Here is an 18,468-nt window from a genome sequence, read left to right on the forward strand (position 1 = left end):
CATTGGAGCTAGGGGATATAGATATTTGGGTAAGTCTTGACCAAATCACTACCGGTAAAAATACACTCCATTTGAAACCCGGAAAAATACCCGTTACAGGGTCTACTGAAAAGTTAATAAATTATAGTTCCATACTCTCTTTAGTAGTTGACCAGGAAAAAGAGTTTCTGGTATCCTATTTAGGTATACGAAGATATAATTACCACGAGGTCATAACAAAGAAAGATACGAAAATCATAAGAGTTACAGGCCCTAAAAGACGTAGAGAAGGAGAGGCTGATACTTATCCTTATCGATATAAAAGGTCTCGGAACAACTAGTTATGATTTTTGTTTCAATTTTAAAATATTTTTTGTAATTTTGCTGTAATATTTTTTGTAAAATTTTTTTGTACATATTTTTTTTTGTAATTTGTTTCTTGTAAATATTTTTGTAAGAAATGTTTGTAATCTATAAATCTTTTTTTATTTATTTTAAAATTAAACTAAAACAATTTGTTTTATTACTTAGATTAAGTTACTTCTTTCTATAAGTATCCTTGCAAGTTAAATTCTATTTCATAATCCAAAATGGATCCAAAGTGGAAACATCCATTTACTTCAATCATTTGCGGACCAACAGGATGTGGAAAAACTGTTTTTCTAAAACGTTTCTTAAAAGAAATAAAGGAAATTTGTGATATCAATTGTAGTAAAGTTATATTTTTCTCCGCAGAGTGGCAGAAGGGTTATACAGAGTACGATAAGACATTTGTTGAATTTAGTGAAGGTTTACCTTAGTCTTCTGAGAAGATAATTTACCTGAGTTAGTAGTAATAGATGATTTAATGCGAGAATCTTCAAATGGTGCTATCGTTGGTTTATTTACTAAAGATAGCCACGATAAAAATTAAAGTGTTATGTTTCTGTCACAAAATTTATTCCTCCAAGGAAAAGGCCAACGAGATATATCTCTGAACACGAATTATATTGTAGTATTTAAAAATCCCCGGGACGGAGCACAGATTTTTCACTTGGCTCGACAGATATATCCAGAAGACCCCAAGTTTTTACAAGAAGCCCATTTTGATGCTACATCAAACCCACACGGCTACCTGCTCTTAGATCTTAAACAATCTACGTCCGAAAATTGTCGGTTTAGAACTTGTATATTTTCATCAGATCAACATCATTATTAGGGTGGGTCAAAAAAATCAACTATTTTTTTTTTTACAATTAATACAGAAAAATGAGTTACTAGGCACCTTAAAAAAATTCTCACCAAATATGAACTCTTAATTTAAATAGGAAGATCCTCCGCGTCGCAGTTTTCCATTTTTTTCTCAGTCCAATAGAAAAAAATTCATTCCTCATCATTAATTGGTCGTACAGAAAAAATTTTTTTAAGAATTTTGTAGGAAATTTAATGCTCTACAAAAAAGGTATCTTTTGTTTTTTCCGTAAACCTCACCATTTCACTAATATTGAAGATTTAAGATTGATTATTTTAAGTCAAATGACACTTTTGTTTATGAATTTTATAACTCGACAAGAAATGGCTATTATTGAATGGGCAATAGAAATTTTTGTAGCAAATTAACTGCTCTATAAGAATGGTATCTTATGTTTTGGCGATTAAATTAATCGTTCAAAAGATATTCATCATCAAACTTTCATGTATATCGATTTTAAGAGTTTTTGATTAAATAATCGAAAAATTTCAATTTAATCTATCAGTTTCGAGAAAATTTACACGAAAAAATTTTTTTCATCAACTGAGAAACTTCAAAATGTTTTTCAAGCTTTTTTATGTGTAAGTATTTTTATCTACATTTAAAAAATAAATTGTACATTATTTATCGCTTAGTTAATCATTTATCAAAAAAAAGCAAAGTTTTCATTATAAATATATTATGATTTCAGTTTTAGAAAAAAAAATGTCCAATTAGTTATAAGAAAGTTTTTTATTTCAATTTTCAACTGAGCTATTTATTTTCAAACAATTTTTTGTTGCAAGTAGGGTAGTTTTTTCGATGCTCTTTCACAACTTGCAATAAAAATTGAAATTGCTCTTCGTCTTTCGTTAAGCATTGGTTATATTCACTTACTAATGCGACACCTCGCTCTGCCACATCATTAACAACTTTCAATTGTGCGAAAAATTCTTTATTTTCATTATAACTCTCATCAGTAGACCATAAATCAATATTTTTGTCAAGAAAATCATACGGCAGATCAAAGATCTCAAAAAGTTTTAATGACTTCTTAGAAACAAAGTCACTTATATTTTTTTGCAGAATTAAATGTAAATTTTTTCTATCAATAATAAATCTTCTTGCTTTAGAATCTGTACCTTCGCGAGTCTTAACAGCTTCGACAATATTCTTCTTTATGTTTAATGGAACGGTATCATCAAAAAGTGATAAAATAGCAAGTTCATCACTTAAGTACCATAAATGTGAAGTCATTTTTTCACATGTAGCCAAGGAAATTAAAGAATTAATTTTACTGTACTCAATTAAATTTTTCATAAACTCTAAGTCGTGATTAGCAGCAGAAGTCGCAGAAGTTGATGAAAACCAAGCTTTTACATACACCATAACTATGAAAATACAAAATTGTCGAAGACCATCCAATTCTTTCTTAGAAAGGTCAAATTCATCTCTAAAAATAAACATTTTTAGGCAATAAATTGCTTTTGCCATCCATCTTGCATGATGAACTGCACCAGGACGCTTGAAGAAAACTTGCTCTCGTGGCATTTCTCCCAGAAAAATTAATGACAATTCCAATATTTCTTTATAGTCATCTCGGGGTTGCGATAACTACCAAAAGTAATCAATTATTCGTAAAAAATCAAAAATTATCCTCTACACTTAAAATTGTATTTAAATAATACCTGTAAGTATGGCTTAATAAATGAAGATAGATTATTTTTTTCATTCGTAATAATATTAGCAACAATACTATCTTCAACACCAGATTTATACTTCGTTTTATCGAATGTGTCCCAAAATTTTTTGAATCTGCCAAATATTGGAATATTTGGTCCGGATGATACTAGCCAATAGACTTCGAATGCACTCCTTAAAATGATCTCATAAATATGATGGCGACATGGTAACCAAATTAATTCTTTTCCTAAGGCCTTTTCAATTTCTTTACATGTACCATGATGGATTCCTGTATAGTAAAAATAGATAATTACACTTTAAGTTCTGTATTTAATAAAAATTGTAACGCATATTTAAAATCTATAAATAAATAAAGAATTATAACTAATGGGCACGTGTCGAAAATTTAATTAATGTATGAAAACAATTCAACTAGAACGATGAAAATAAAATTTTCTTTTAAATATTTTATCATTGATTAGTTACCCGTATTAACCGCAGTCGTGTCAAAACACATCGCCTTGATGTAACTAATAATACCCCATTGATTTAACGTTGACAAGATGGTTGCTGTTTGATTTTCTGCCGATCCACTATTCATTTTTGGAACTCCAAGTAACTGCTCAGTACCAAAAGCAGTCAAAATAATCGGTAATCGATCCACAAATTTTGATTCAGAATTGTCATTCAGTATTTTCCCATCCCAATGCAAGACATATTTATCATGAGCTTTGAAGTTATCTTTTAGTCCTATAGCAATGTCTTTTCGTAAGAGCATGCGAGTTCGTTGAATTGTTCGATAACTAAGAGTTGTATCTTCTACATTAACACCAACACTTGATAGAACTGGAGCAATAATGAACATCGCATTTCTACTACTAACATTAGCTCTGTCGAGTGCTGAGATAAGCTCTGGAGTTAGAATATTTATTTTTGCTCGTGTTGTCGGTATTTGAGGCACATACTCTAAATCTGAACCGAAATTTGTAGCTTGACTTAATGTAAGAGTTGAAGATGACTCTGATTCCTCACTTCGAACAATCTCATGGCTGGTTGAGGGTTGATTCAAATCTAAAATAAGCGTTGTTATTTAATTAATGGAAGCAAAAATATGGAACTCATTCATTTTGACATCCAATAAGGAACACAAAGAGTTTTTTATTTATCATCTACGAACATATTGACATTTATGATATAATTAATTAGAAAAACAATAATATACTTTATTATTCATAATTTATAATCAATTTAATTTATTTTCAATTCTGATTAAAAATTATAATAATTAAATGTTGTAAATACTCATGACTTTCATCTACTTCCATCGCATTCATAGTACTGTTTAATTTATTTGGGTTATTTGAAAGAATTTCTTTCCGGGTATCACTTTTTTGATTTGAATATAGTTCACGAATATCATTATCAAGCAGTTTTATTGATTTATGATCTACAATATCAAATAATGCTTTGATTTCATTCTGAAATATTATTACATTTTTGTTTTGGGCTGATGATTTTTTCGCACAAAAGATTTTTGCAATTTCAACCATCGGTTATGATAGCGAAAAATTTTTGTATTACATTAGTTGATCCACTAGTCGGAATCTGGTTGTTTTTCCATAGTTCAATAACTTGATCAGTTGCATTTTTAGCACTTTGATTGAACATTTTAACACTTTGAGCTGATAAAAAAACACTCATAACCTCTTTCACTGTTGGCAACTTACGTTCTGAAATTTTTGCATGGGTTTTCCGATCAAATGAATTTCCTTATCCATATTTTCGATAAATATATAAATTTATGTAGTGACCGCAAAATTTGTAAATATTTAATCGTTTTATCACATATACAAGATCATAACTTGTGGAAACACTAGAAATGCTGTAGAAAATGTAAACAAATAAAAACAATATAACTATAAAGAAAAATGTAGGTGGCGCTAGTTTACAAGGGAGACAGAGTAAATAGAATACAAAACAAAAATTCTCTACAGAAGAAATTTTCCCAAGGACAATATACAGCTGTAGTGGAACAATTTTTTAAGACGTTTTGAAGACGTTATAAAAAAACAACATGATCGTGATTTCTAATGATGAAAAAATAAAAAGTTTGGAATTATTGAATAAAAATTTTGAAAACAAAATTCAAATAATACTTACATTAATGACAAAAATGAAATTTTCTCAAAACTGATAGATTAAATTGAAATTTTTCGATTATTTAATCAAAAACTCTTAAAATCAATATACATGAAAGTTTGATGATGAATATCTTTTGAACGATTAATTTAATCGCCAAAACATAAGATACCATTTTTATAGAGCAGATAATTTGCTACAAAAATTTCTATTGCCCATTCAATAATAGCCATTTCTTGTCGAGTTATAAAATTCATAAACAAAAGTGACATTTGACTTAAAATAATCAATCTTAAATTTTCGATATTAGTGAAATGGTGAGGTTTACGGAAAAAACATAAGATACCTTTTTTGTAGAGCATTAAATTTCCTACAACATTCTTAAAAAATTTTTTTCTGTACGACCAATTAATGATGAGGAATGAATTTTTTTCTATTGGACTGAGAAAAAAATGGAAAACTGCGACGCGGAGGATCTTCCTATTAAAATTAAGAGTTCATATTTGGTGAGAATTTTTTTAAGGTGCCTAGTAACCCATTTTTCCGTATTAATTGTAAAAAAAAAAATAGTTGATTTTTTTGACCCACCCTAATCATTATGTTTATATTTCTAAAAAAGTTGATGTTATAAAAACAGTTAACTCTTCTACTAATTTACTAGTTCTACGTTTATGATCGAAGGAGAAGGATCTTCTCGTAGAAATTCTGCGAGTAAACCTTTCAACCGTAAAAACGCAGCTCTACTTCAAGCTCTTGTACCCAGTAAACAATATGATGTCTTTAAAGGTTCTTGATGAACTCCTATTTAAGATTTGGACGTCGTAATTTTTAACGGAATGGTGTCTCTAAGACGTCTTGAGGACGTCGAATGCGCCACTTTAAGAGTAATATAAGACTTCCACAAATATTCTCAAAGAGATCTTTTTTCTGAGTTCAAAAAAAAAGAGTGCTTACAGAAGTTAGAATTAGGAAGTCTTTTTGAGTTCAAAAATAAGATGTCTTGCAGAAATCCGAATTAAGAGCTCTTTACGACTTCAAATAAAAGAGTACTTATAGTAGTCAGAATTGAGAGCTCTTTCTGATTTCATACAGAAAATTTGCAGAATATTATTATTATAAATTAATAAATATTATTTATTCATGCTATAAATTTATTAATATTAATTGTTAAATTATTATTGTTGTTATGTAATACTCATAATAATTATAATAATAATATTGATTTTCAGTCATTTTGTGACTAAATTTAAGTAATTTTTTATCATTTAGTCGCCATCCTTTCGTCCACGAAGTCAGTATTTTTTTTTGATACTCCTTGACAAACAAGATGCATGTAATCCACTGGAAATTGAGACACCATACCAACACCAATATCTTCAAAATCTGATTTTCCTAAATGATGATCTTCATTTAAACGATTTATAAAATTCGAGTCAGTGCGTAATGGTGCATCCATATCAAGAAATAACATTCGATGGTCACTATATTCTCCTTCTTGAATGCACTTACCGCAACCATAAAAACCACCATGACCTTTTGTGTAGGTTACAAAAGCTCTCGCTGGTGAATCACAAATGACAGCCCTTATAATTACTTTAAATTTATGACTATCATACTCGAAACCTTCCTCTCTCAGATTTTTGTACTCATTAATGAAATCTTGAAGAAATTCATTAGTCATTTGGTTTGTTCAGTCCATGGTATATACCAATAATGAATGGTATAGAGACTTTTGGAAAAATTTCTCCCAGTATAGGATACAGATGTCGTTTTGAACTCTTCGATATTGGCAAACCATCAATGTGTGTACTAATCTGGATAATATCTGTAATCTGTTTTATATCGACAATTTTTAATTGATCAATTAATCCTTCTTTCAGTCCATAGTGGAAATATTCTCCTGGTGCAACCTCACGAATAGTAGTATCTGTAGGAGTATCAATTAAGGTACGACTGTCATTTGGAAGACTTTTTAACTCTTCTATTGACTCCACATTTCTAATAATTTTTAGTAAAGCACTTGATCCAGCTTGAGTAATGTTAAATTCGCATTTCCATTGAGCTAATTGTTTGGTTAAAGGAATTGGTACTTCGATATCACAATTATTATTATTATTATTATAAGTGATAGAAGTTGTAGTAGTTGTTGCTGTTACTGTTGATGTTGTTTTTGTTGTTGTACAATGAGAATTATCATTATTATCTGTGTAAGTCTTTAAAGAGATATCGGTTACGGTATTATCTAAATGAATCGACTGTAAACTGAAATCATCACTGTCATAATTATTATCGTTGTTCATTACACTGTTATTAATAACTGGATCATTATCAAATGAAGTATCAACCGATGCTTTTGCACGTGCAGTCTCCAAAATTGCCTGCTCACAGCGTTTTTTCAATCTTCGATTTTTCTGACTCTTAGACAGTTCACTGAATCTTTTTCTTTCAGACATCTTGAGAAAAAAATATTTTAAATTAAAAAAAAATCATAATTTATATTTATTTTTGGATAAATGTATACGTTACCTTTAAAATCGAATGATTTCTCAAATTCATCACTGATAAAAACATGAAATATCATATACAGTAAAATATTAATTAGCTAAGAATATGCACTTACATTATTTTTAGAACTTTTAATTTACAAATTACGAAATCACTGGTTATAAATAATTAATTGATTTCACTAAATTAAAGTTTTGCAATTCGACGCTGAATGTAAACAGAAAACGTACCATACACTTATAGGTTATATTAAAACAGAGATAAAAAATAAAAATAAAATTTCTATCGTTGTGCGCATGCGCCAATACAATTCAATCCTACCTCAGCAAAAAGACCTCTGAAAGAGTTCATATTCATGACATCTTACGAAGTCAGAAAAAAGACCTCTTAAAAAGCTCAGATTATTGATGTCTTATGAGTTCAGTAAGTAAACTACTTGAAGAGCTCATATTTTAGAAGTCTTACAAAGTTTGTCAAAAGATTTCCTGTCGACTTCTTGATTAAGAGTTCTAATTGATGAATTCGTTAAGACATCATATTTAGACTTCTTATGGACGTCTTTGAAAAGACTTCTTCCAGAAGTCTTTCTGATTTGGATGCTGACTGGGTATACGCATCACCCGACCAACGTCGTGCGGTACTTCGTCACGCAAACAAAGATTTAATTCGTGTTATATGTGAATGTTGTTGGCAGCAAACTAGAGGTTTCATTTTTATGTAAGACAATGCCCGGCCTCACACAGCAAACATCACCCGTCGGTTTTCCCAGAGACACGACATAACGTTGTTAAGGCATCCAGCGGTAAACCCTGATCTTAACCCTATCGAGCACGTCTGGGATATCCTGAAGCGCCGATTGCGCCAGAATTATCCCAATTTACGGACGTTAGCAGCATTAGAGCGGGCGCTAATCAAAACTTGGCGACGGAATCCGCAGTCAATGATTCGAAACTGCATTTCTAATATGTCTGAAAGATTGCGGACTGTTATCAGGAGCAGAGGTGGTAATGCGCGGTATTAACACACACACACACACATACGCGCGCGCGCGCGCACACACACACACACACACATCTTCGGAGAGTGAGTTTGGAGTCACAAAATACTGTGGAAGTGACGAATCACAGGGTCTCAATCTCTGATAAAACCACACACATACACGTGCGTAAGCACAAAAGCGTAAATCCGCCGTGCAACCTCCACGTGGTACGCATCGGGTAACGCTAATGCCGGCTGTAATTTTTTCTAATTTTCTGAAGTTTTTAACCAATTGAAAAAAATTAAAAAAGAAAAAATTTTTTTTTTTTAATTTTGGAATTTTTGTCACGGAAATTTGATTTCAATTCCCGCGTCATCTTCTCCCGGGCTAGACGCTGGGTTAAGCGTCGCCAGGGTCCGCCAAGTACTGGGTGCTGGTTCAGTAAGCCGCCAGTACAAGACAATTATTTATTATTTTAGATTAGATTTAAAAATATTAATATGTCGAAAGTTATCGATTGAAATATCAATATAAATTCTTACGTCTGTAGTAATTTATAGAGGGGTTGTCAGACGCCAAGAGGGAGATTTTATATTTTATTTCTTTAATTAAAGTATGGTCCAAAATGAGCTTGGCCACAATTGAAGCGCGCATGCGCGAAATTAATAAAGAGTTGTTTTGACACTTAGTGGAATTTTTGTTGTTATAAATTAAATAAATTTATTAAGGTTTATTAATTAGTGCTTGAGTTCAGAAAATATTGTTAATAAAAAATAATGATAAAACAACCGTCGGTGGATTTTCTGACGGGAGATTCGCAATGCAAAACATGTCCAAAATCATTAATTTGACTCGCCTCGTGGCGTGGGTACATGAGGGGAAGAGGGGCCGCAGGGAGAGAGGTCATTCTGGCAGTAGCGTCTATAGTGCGGATCACGCAATAAAAATTCCTTGGTGGAAATAAATAATATTGAAATTAATTAAGAAGCGATTTTGCTAATTAAGATTTTATTTAAACTCAGTGACCATCTCGTTATCCTATGAGAGCTGTAATTGGGTGAGTCCTGGTATTTTGGTTGCATTTTGATCTCCCGGTAGTCAGATAGTTGTAGATGGTGTTATTGTGGTTGGTTTTTTTTACGTCGCCACGTGGGAATAAACCCGGGCGGCACGTAGTATTTATTTTCATTAGCAGTCGACGGTTAATTACTAATATTTAAATTGTTGGATAACATAAACACCTCACTATCGGCGTCGACAACTCCTGTTATTCAATTACAAGTTCTGTATTTATTTGGCGACGCATTAATCTTTAGATAAGTTATATTTTACATTATTTAAAATTTGAAAGAAATAATATTTAAGCAATACTTGGAAAATTTAATGTAATCACCATTTAGATATAAGCAAAGAGACATGTCGTTACTGTTAGATATTAACGAAAATTAATTATGAAACTTTTAAGATCGTCGATAATTAAATTTAAGAATAAGAGAGAATAAAATAAAAGAAGGCCGATCCCGATTTAAGTTAGTATTGGTGCCACTGTTGGAGAATCAGTGAAGCAATTTATAAACAAATAACCGAACTCTGGCCTACATAACTTTTATTAGATTAATTAACAAAAAAAAAGAAATCGGTATGTAAAAATTACCTACTAAACTATTGTTCGCCTATTGTTTGAATATATTATATGTTTGTTTAAATCTGACTACCGAGAGCACTTTATTTGCCTTCTATTTCACTGCACTATTAACTGAATTTCTAGCTATTCACTATCCTTTTTCTCTATTATACTAATCTTTCTTTCCTTTCATTTCAAAAATATCTACAGATAGGCCCTGGGGATAATAAGAGGGTTTGTTGTTTTTCCCTTCTTGATTCTAGAAAAAAATAACTGGTGTCCACTGTGCACTAATCCAGCCTGGGGTTCAGACGTAGTTGATTTGGGGAATCGAGGGCATCTCCCAAATCATATTTGATTTTATAATTACTTTGGGTGACCTGGACAGGGTTATTTGACGACCGATAACTCCACCTTCATCGTTTAAATAATTCTCTTGTTACATTTTTTTTTTAATTTTGGAATTTTTTTTTCAAAAATTTTTGATTTTTTTTTTTTTCTTAAATGTTCCAAGTCACTAATACAGAATTGAGAGAAAAATAGAAAAAAAAAATTTTTTTCATTTTTGATAAAAATCATGACATTTTCAGAGCGAAATTCTTGCTCCTTTAATTTTTTGAAAAATTCGATCGAGTGGGAAAAAAACGGTTAGCTGGATTAAAATGAAACTTCGTAGGGTTTTTGTGGGTATATTGAACAGTAAAAGGCACACTCAACATTAGTGGTTTCCGCAATATTTTTGATTGGGCGCTTGATTTTCCAAAAAACGACGAGAAGCCCTTTTTTGGATGCTTTTTCAAATTCATGTAATGATTGAAGAAAAATTTTTTTTTCAAAATTCAATTGCCAATCCTTGTAGAGAATTTATTCAAGTTTTTGAAACCAACCTCGAAATTTCTGTGCGATCATTGGTTGCTGAGATATTGGTAATCACAGACAAAATGATCTTCTTCCATTCAAACACTGATATCTCAGCGAGAAATGCTCGTATCGAGATTTTTATAAAAACAAATTAAAGCTGAATAAAAGAGCTATCCGGTCTATATAGAGATTAAGTCGAAAAAATTTTTTCCACGTCCGTAGATTAAAAAAAAAAACCAAAAAAATTTAGAATAATTTTTTTTCGGTGGTTTTCTTATGATTACTCAAAAAATATTTTCAAAAAAAAATTTCAAACTCAGATCTGAAAACTAGACACTTAAAGCTACAATATGCTTTTTTTTTTCTGTACGACCATTTTTGTATAAGTTACAGCCTGTTGAAAATCCCCCAAAAATTTGGATTTTTTTTCTGCTCCCTTAATTTTTGTGAGAAGTGTAGTAAAGATAATAATATTTTGAAAAAGAAAAAATTAATTTATCAAAAAGGAGGAACATTTTTACCAATGTTACTAGGACCATTGCTTGCTAGTTTATTATCTAATCTATTCTAAAATTATGGAACATGCGAAAATGATGGTACTTATTCCTTATGAGGGTATTGATAAAGTGAAATCTGTACCGAAAAATTTTGAACAAGTGTTAACTTCTCTCAGCAATAATTATTTGCCAACATTTCAAACTCCAGGGAATCCAAAGCCTCGTCTTTTGATGTGGAATTAACTAAAATTTTGAACGAAACTTCGCTAGACATTAACACTCATGATAAAGTAAATCAATATTCTGAATTATTAAGACGTTATTTATTCTTCAAGAATCATCACCAGGAGAAAAATTTTACTGTTGAAAAAATTGAAAATAGTGAAGTTATTCCTGACAATGCTGATTTTTCTGCCATTAATAGAGATCCTGAAATTAGTAGTATAGTCATAAATAATAATAGTAATATAGAACAAAATAAATCGTATAAAGTTTCTGAAATAGTAAATGGTGTCCCAAAAACATATCAAGCAGCAGCGGAAAATATTCTGCGTTATATCGAGTCTGTAGACAATGGTGAACGATTAAAGTGGGATGATAAAGGAAGTGTTACTTTGGATGACCGTAAAATACCTGGTGCTAATACAGTTGACCTTATAAATGATGCTGTACGGCATAGAAAAACTTTAAAGGCTACAGGTAGAATTTTTTTTGCTGCATTTTTACAAGAAATCAACACTCCACAAGAATTTGTAGGAAATAGTAGTTTTTGGAATAAAAGTTGACCAAGTATAAAGAAAATACCTATTAATACCTCTACTCCCAAGCGTCACATGAGAAGTAATGATTCATCAGGAAATTCCCAAAATTTTCTATCCTTAACGAACAATACTCTACAAAACGGTGGCTATAAAAAACAATTGTACAAAAATCCATTTAAATGGCTTCGTTAGTAGATGAAAAAAATCTTGAAAAGGAGTATTACAACCCTTCTAACCCTGTATCTTACTCCGGAGCACGTAATTTAGTGGAAAAATTCAAAACAAATATACCTGAAGAAAAAATAAATGATTGGTTAGCTACTCAAGATGCTTACACTAGGCATAGACCTACTAGACGTAAATTTCCAAGACTCCATCATAATGTGACAAATATTGATGATATATGGGAAGCTGATCTTGTAGAAATAAAATCTTTAAAAACATAACGATGGTGTTTCATAGTAAGACTTACCCGTTCCATTAATATTTTAGAACAATTAGTCGAAGCCTATAATCATACAAAACATAGTCCAATAAGAATGGAGCCTGCAGCAGTTACTCTAAATAATACTAAAGAGGCGCTGTTGAATATAGAAAAACGGTTCCCAAAAGTAAAACCTCGGAAAATACCCTTTTAATGAAAGGTGATTGATTATGAATGAATCAGTAAATATAAGTCAATGTTTGAGAAAGGATATGAAGCTGGTTATATAGAAGAAATTTTTCAAATTATAAAAACAAAACTCCGTCAGAATATTCCAACTTATGAATTAAAAGATTTAAATGGAGAAGTGATTGATGGTTTTTTTTTATGAACAAGAAGTAGCGCGAGTGATTAAGAACCTTGACAAAGAAGAATTTTTGATTGAGAAAATAATCAAAAACAAGGGAAAGGGTAAAAATAAACAATATTTAGTGAAGTGGCAAGGATATTCAGATAAATTAAATTCTTGGATTCTTGCATCAACAATATCAGAATGAATAAGACAGAGTTTCATATGGTTTTACCAAGCGACAGAAGTATGAATTACTTCTTAGATAACACAGCTACTCATTATACAACTATGTTACCTGAACATATTACATTTGAAGGTAAATGGGTTGTTGGACTAAAAGAAATACAGTTTCCAACAAGTTTTCTTCATATTCAAACGGTAGAAGACACTAAAATACATCTACTGACTGCTCGTGTAGGAAAATTTGATATTTATAGTGATTATTTCTTTCCACGAGGCCTCTACATGGATCGAAATGAATTTATATCTATTTTTAATTCTTTTCTCCCAACAGTCAACCATTTTTTTTTTCGAAATAGATAAATCAGGATTTACTCACAGAAAAAAAACAAAACATGCAATTACAACCTAGAACGTATTTGTTTATTTTTTTTTATCTTTTTCGTTTCACAGAAAACATTATCGACTTAAGATGATGCAATTATTAAAAATATAATTTCCGGAGAATTGACAAAATAAATTACGTATTTTTAAATATATAAACTTCAACCAAGAATAAAGAAAAAAATTTTAACTAATAAAATTGTCTTACTGAAATAATAGCAATTTCAAACAGACAAAAATATAGATATAGACAATACATAAAATAATTATTGAAAAATCTCTGGTTTGCTTGCTCGGTCTTGCTCAGGACTTCGCTAAGCGCTTGATAAACGTCATAGCATATTTACGAGACGGCCAGCGAGATGTCCGGCGAGACGTCCAGCAAGACGTCCCGCGAGACACTCAGCGAGACAGCCAGTGACATGTCAGGCGACACGTCCAACGAGATATCCGGCTAGATGGTCAGCGAGATGTTCAGCGAGACAGCCAGCGAGATGTCCAGCGAGACGTCCCGCGAGACACTCAGCGAGACGACCAGAGGGACGTCCTGCAAAACAGCTAGCAAGATGTCCAGCCAGCGAGGTGACCGTCTCGCCGGACATCTCGCTGGATGTCTCGCCGGACATCTCGCTGGCCGTCTCGCTGAGTGTCTCGCAAATATGCTATGACGTACATCAACCGCTTAGCGAAGTCCTGAGCGAGACCGAGCAAGCAAAATCAGAGATTTTTCAATAATCATTATATGTATTGTCTGTATCTATATTGTTGTCTGTTTGAAATTGCTATTATTTCAGTAAGACAATTTTATTAGTTTAAATTTTTTTCTTTATTCTTGGTTGAAGTTTATATATTTAAAAATCCGTAATTTATTTTGTCAATTTTCCGGAAGTTATATTTTTAATAATTGCATCATCTTAAGTCAATAATGTTTTCTGTGAAAAGGAAAAGATAAAAAAAAATATACAAATACGTTCTAGGTTGTAATTGCATGTTTTGTTTTTTTTTCTGTGAGAAATCAAACTTTTCAAATTAAATAAATATATTTTAACTTGAAGTCTGCTGTGGCAGTATGACTTAACTTATTTATTATTCTTTTTTATTTATTTTCAATTTCTAAAGCTTGTCTGTGATTGGTCAATTTACATTTTGAATAACTTAAAAACTATTGAGAATATCGAAAAGCGACTAAGGAACTTTATTCATAGAATTGTCTCCTCTATCTACCGTTTCCCGCTGTGAAGATCATTCTGAATCACCCAGTATACTTAGGAATATATGATAACAATAATTCCACTAGGGACTGATCTGCCGCCTTGCGACCAAGATACATACTAACAAGTAGATAAAGACTGAAACTATTAGCATTTCAACAAGAACATGACAGCTAGTCACCGTATCGTTGTTTGGAAAGGTTTCGGTGTAAATATCGTTGTCTCGCAATTGATTCCTCCGCTTCGCTAGATAATAAGTTAATTATAGTGTGTGTGAGTGAGCGCTTAAATTGTTAAATTTTGTTATTGTTAATAGTGTAACAGGGTAAAATTACCCTAAATCGATAAGTCACCGGATATCGATAATTATTCGACATAGCACTGGCGCGTCTCGATCTTCGGGCCGAAGGGGAGAATAGGAGGGGGTAGTTTTGGGTTAAAATAGGTGAGCCGTGCAGTGGAAAAGGGAGAAATAGTGTGACCGCCAGACTGAGTGCCACGGAAATCAAGAAGGACCGATCCCCGGAGTAGTGACGAGACGAAGGAAGCCAACTACAACTAGGACTTCATCTTCAATTAGAGAGTTAGATCATCATCTTATTCGTCAAGGTATCAATTATTACTCTATGGGAAAGAAGTGGACCGCGGTTTATCCAATACCCAGTTACTTCTCCTATTTAATTATCAATTGGATCGTTTAATCGACGATTATTTCAATAAATAATAGTTGAACATTTGCTAGTTTGGATCGAGTGATTTTCCTGGGGGTCTATACCCGAGAGTCACTCAATCCACCTTGCGGGAAAAATTTAACAACTAAAAATTTATCAATCAAATAATTAACATCCGAAAAATTTGTTAAATTTATTGTTATAATTTTTATAATAATTAACTTAAGAAAAATTGCGTAATTTTGTCACTTGGAAAATGATCGACAAACTTTTGTTCGTGGAATTTTGGTCGAGCGTCAGTACATTTTTGTGTCGCAGTAAATTCCAATACCCAAGGTCAAATACAACTAAACTAGCAAATGTTCTAGCAAATAAATTTGAATATGTCGACTCGTGTCAATTTTTTATAAATTATAAAACTATTGGAAAATTATTAAGAATTTTATATTAGGAATTAATTACTGAAAATATTTTATATTATAAAATTATTTTATCACTTGTGAATTTATTAAACTTTGAGAATTAGGTCCGTGAAGTAATTAAATTAAAATTTACCGAAAATTAATAATAATTAAAAGCGTGGACATTGTCTAAAGAAATTAGTTATTTGAGTCAAAAAGGTCACAGGAATATTTGGTCAGAATTAATTAATTCATAACTATAAACTTGTGTTAATAATTTTAAAATGGTAAAAATTGTAAAAAAAAAGTGATGGTAAAAATTATATCGTGATTAATTTTATTTATCAAAAGTTAATTCAAGGTATTAAGACCTTTTGTTCTGAATCAATTATTGTTATATTATTAAGACCATAACAATAGGTTACTTAGGAATTTTAATCTATTTAATATTTTAATACAGAATTAAAATTTACAATCGAAAATTGAAACTGAATGTTCGTTAAGTCCTTGGAATTTGATTGTAAATTTGGAATTATCGTTTCACTAATTACTAATGATTGAATAATTAAAATAAAATATTTAACTAAAATTAATTACAGTCAATTTTGTTAAAATAAAATTTATAAAATGAAAATTCATTATAAGTGTGGGTATGTGTGTGAAGAATTGTACGGGTAATGTGTCATAGAGAGTGTTAAGTTTGGTAGTCCGGTGGACTTAGTTTTAAGTTACAAAAGTGTGTAAAGTTAGTTCGTTTTGGTAGTCCGGTGGACTTGTAATTTTAAGCTTAGTTTTAGGACAGGTGTGGGAGACCGTTTGTTAGAAAAAGCCCAATAGTTTTAGGACAGGTGTAGGAGACCGTTTGTTAGCAAAAGCCCGTCTAGTCATCGTATCGTCGTTGGGAAGGTTCGTTTGTAAATATCGTTTATTTCGCAGTTATTCTCCGCTTCGTAGATAATAAGTTAATTGGGTATTTGCATGATTTTGATATTCATAAACTTTTGATATTTTTACATTCTATATAATTTTTTAAAATTTTTGGAAGAAAAATTTTTCGATTTTGTTCTTAAAAATTTAAATAATTTAATAAATAAAAGTGGTCCTAAATTACATAAAAGTCACGTGATGTGATTGGTGTGACGTCATTGTGCTGTTTGTAGCGCGTATATTTGAATGAGCATTTAAGTCATGTATAATATTTTACATTGCTTTTATCTCATTATAAGGAAGAATTTGGAGTAACTGTTGTGTGGAATTTTTTCGCTACCTCATTTTGCCACCTCATTTACAGATATTAACACCAACACAATTATTTGAGTGGTGCTCAAGAAACTTACCAAGTATCAATATTCGGTTCTCGAAAATTGACGACTATTATTTAATGAAAGAAAATTCAGATGAACGTTTTAAAAGTGCGAAACCGATACCGGAAACACAAAAAATTCATCAAATTATACCTTTATTGAATTTTGTGGTATAGGTCAAGTCTTATTCTTCATCATAAATTTCCAAACAACATAGTACGATAAAAAAACTGAGAAAATAATTATTGAGTAGAGAAAAGTAGAAATAATATTGAGATTTAATTCAATGTACAACACTGTTCAAAGTTCTTTAAAAAAAATCGTAAGTATTAGACCCCTCAGAAGGCGTGGACTATAAAGAGAGCATCTGACAGGGGCATGAATTCACACGGACCTTAGCGAGCGACTGTTTCACCAGGCTCACCACTGCGACTGCGCGAGAGCCGCTAGTCTAGTGTAGTGGGATGGAGTCTAAGCCTTCTGATTGGTTCGCAGCGTGGATACTCCCTCTCTAGTAACAGAAAGTTCTCGAAGCACAGGTGAAGCAGATATAAGGAGCTGCTCTCAAGCCGACAGCATTCAGTTTTACTTAAACTTTGGCATAGATAAGACGTCTTTTGAAAGACTTCTTGCAAACGTTAAGAGAACTTTCAAGTAACTACAATCTTTTTCAAAGCGTCTAACCTCAGCATTTTTCAAGGCTCCATACGTAATCTTAACAGTCTTTATCAAGAATAAATAGCCTTTTTCACGGCTTCGTAAGAAACATTAACAGTCTTTCTCAAGATTAATATTACAAACTAGTCTTTTTCAAGGCTAATATCGTCAAGTTCTTCATCAAATCGTCGTCTCAAGTCACCATCAGTCAATTTCAAGATCCGCTCAAGTCAACTTGGTTCTCTAAGCCTACAACCAGCTCTACATTAACGTGTCTTCATTAAGATTAACGAAACCAAGCCATCTCAACAGCGTAACTTGACTATTGAAGTCATTGTAGCCTAGCGAGCACCCACTTTACAACTGGGTTTGTAATTCAGGTCCGCTGAAGGCCACCATAAGTCGCCATCTCCGTTAACAAACACTATACTTAAATAAAATAATGTAAATCTTATATACTTATACAATTTATGTTGTTTTGGTTCAATTATATACAACCTCTGACGTTTTACGAGGGATCCAAAATAAATTTGATGCAATTTTTTGTAAAATAATCCAATTTTCAAAAATTTTATTTTTTCAATTAAAAAAAATATATATATATAAGGTAAAGTGGGCACAACTTTGAAATGGCAAGGATAAATAG

The 18,468-nt window shown here is 31.5% G+C and overlaps 2 protein-coding genes across 5 annotated transcripts in view; both read right to left on the reverse strand.

The window, feature by feature from the left end:
- The window catches only part of LOC141536652 (uncharacterized), a 230,481-nt gene that overhangs the window by 157,736 nt on the left and 54,277 nt on the right, over positions 1–18,468 (reverse strand). The window lies entirely within an intron of this gene.
- Positions 1,924–7,464, reverse strand: LOC141535850 (uncharacterized). Its single transcript, XM_074256006.1, has 5 exons — positions 6,720–7,464; positions 6,374–6,670; positions 3,359–3,943; positions 2,878–3,161; positions 1,924–2,803 (listed from the first exon to the last, which is right to left on the reverse strand). The coding sequence occupies exons 1-5, from the start codon at positions 7,462–7,464 to the stop codon at positions 1,964–1,966; spliced, it is 2,751 nt and encodes a 916-aa protein (XP_074112107.1). The 3' UTR covers positions 1,924–1,963.

Source organism: Cotesia typhae, unplaced genomic scaffold, assembly GCF_013202065.1.
Source record: "Cotesia typhae breed Kobodo isofemale line unplaced genomic scaffold, CoteBio_Ctyphae scaffold_152, whole genome shotgun sequence".
Classification (NCBI taxonomy): domain Eukaryota; kingdom Metazoa; phylum Arthropoda; class Insecta; order Hymenoptera; family Braconidae; genus Cotesia; species Cotesia typhae.

Bases quoted from the DNA above. Each gene is read 5' to 3' on its own strand.
- LOC141535850 (XM_074256006.1), bottom strand. From the start codon at position 7,464: ATGTCTGAAAGAAAAAGATTCAGTGAACTGTCTAAGAGTCAGAAAAAT. The intron at 6,671-6,719 runs GTATATACCATG...AATTTCTTCAAG, and splicing joins CTCTATACCATTCATTATTG to ATTTCATTAATGAGTACAAA. The intron at 2,804-2,877 runs GTATTATTTAAA...TACTTTTGGTAG, and splicing joins TTATTAAGCCATACTTACAG to TTATCGCAACCCCGAGATGA.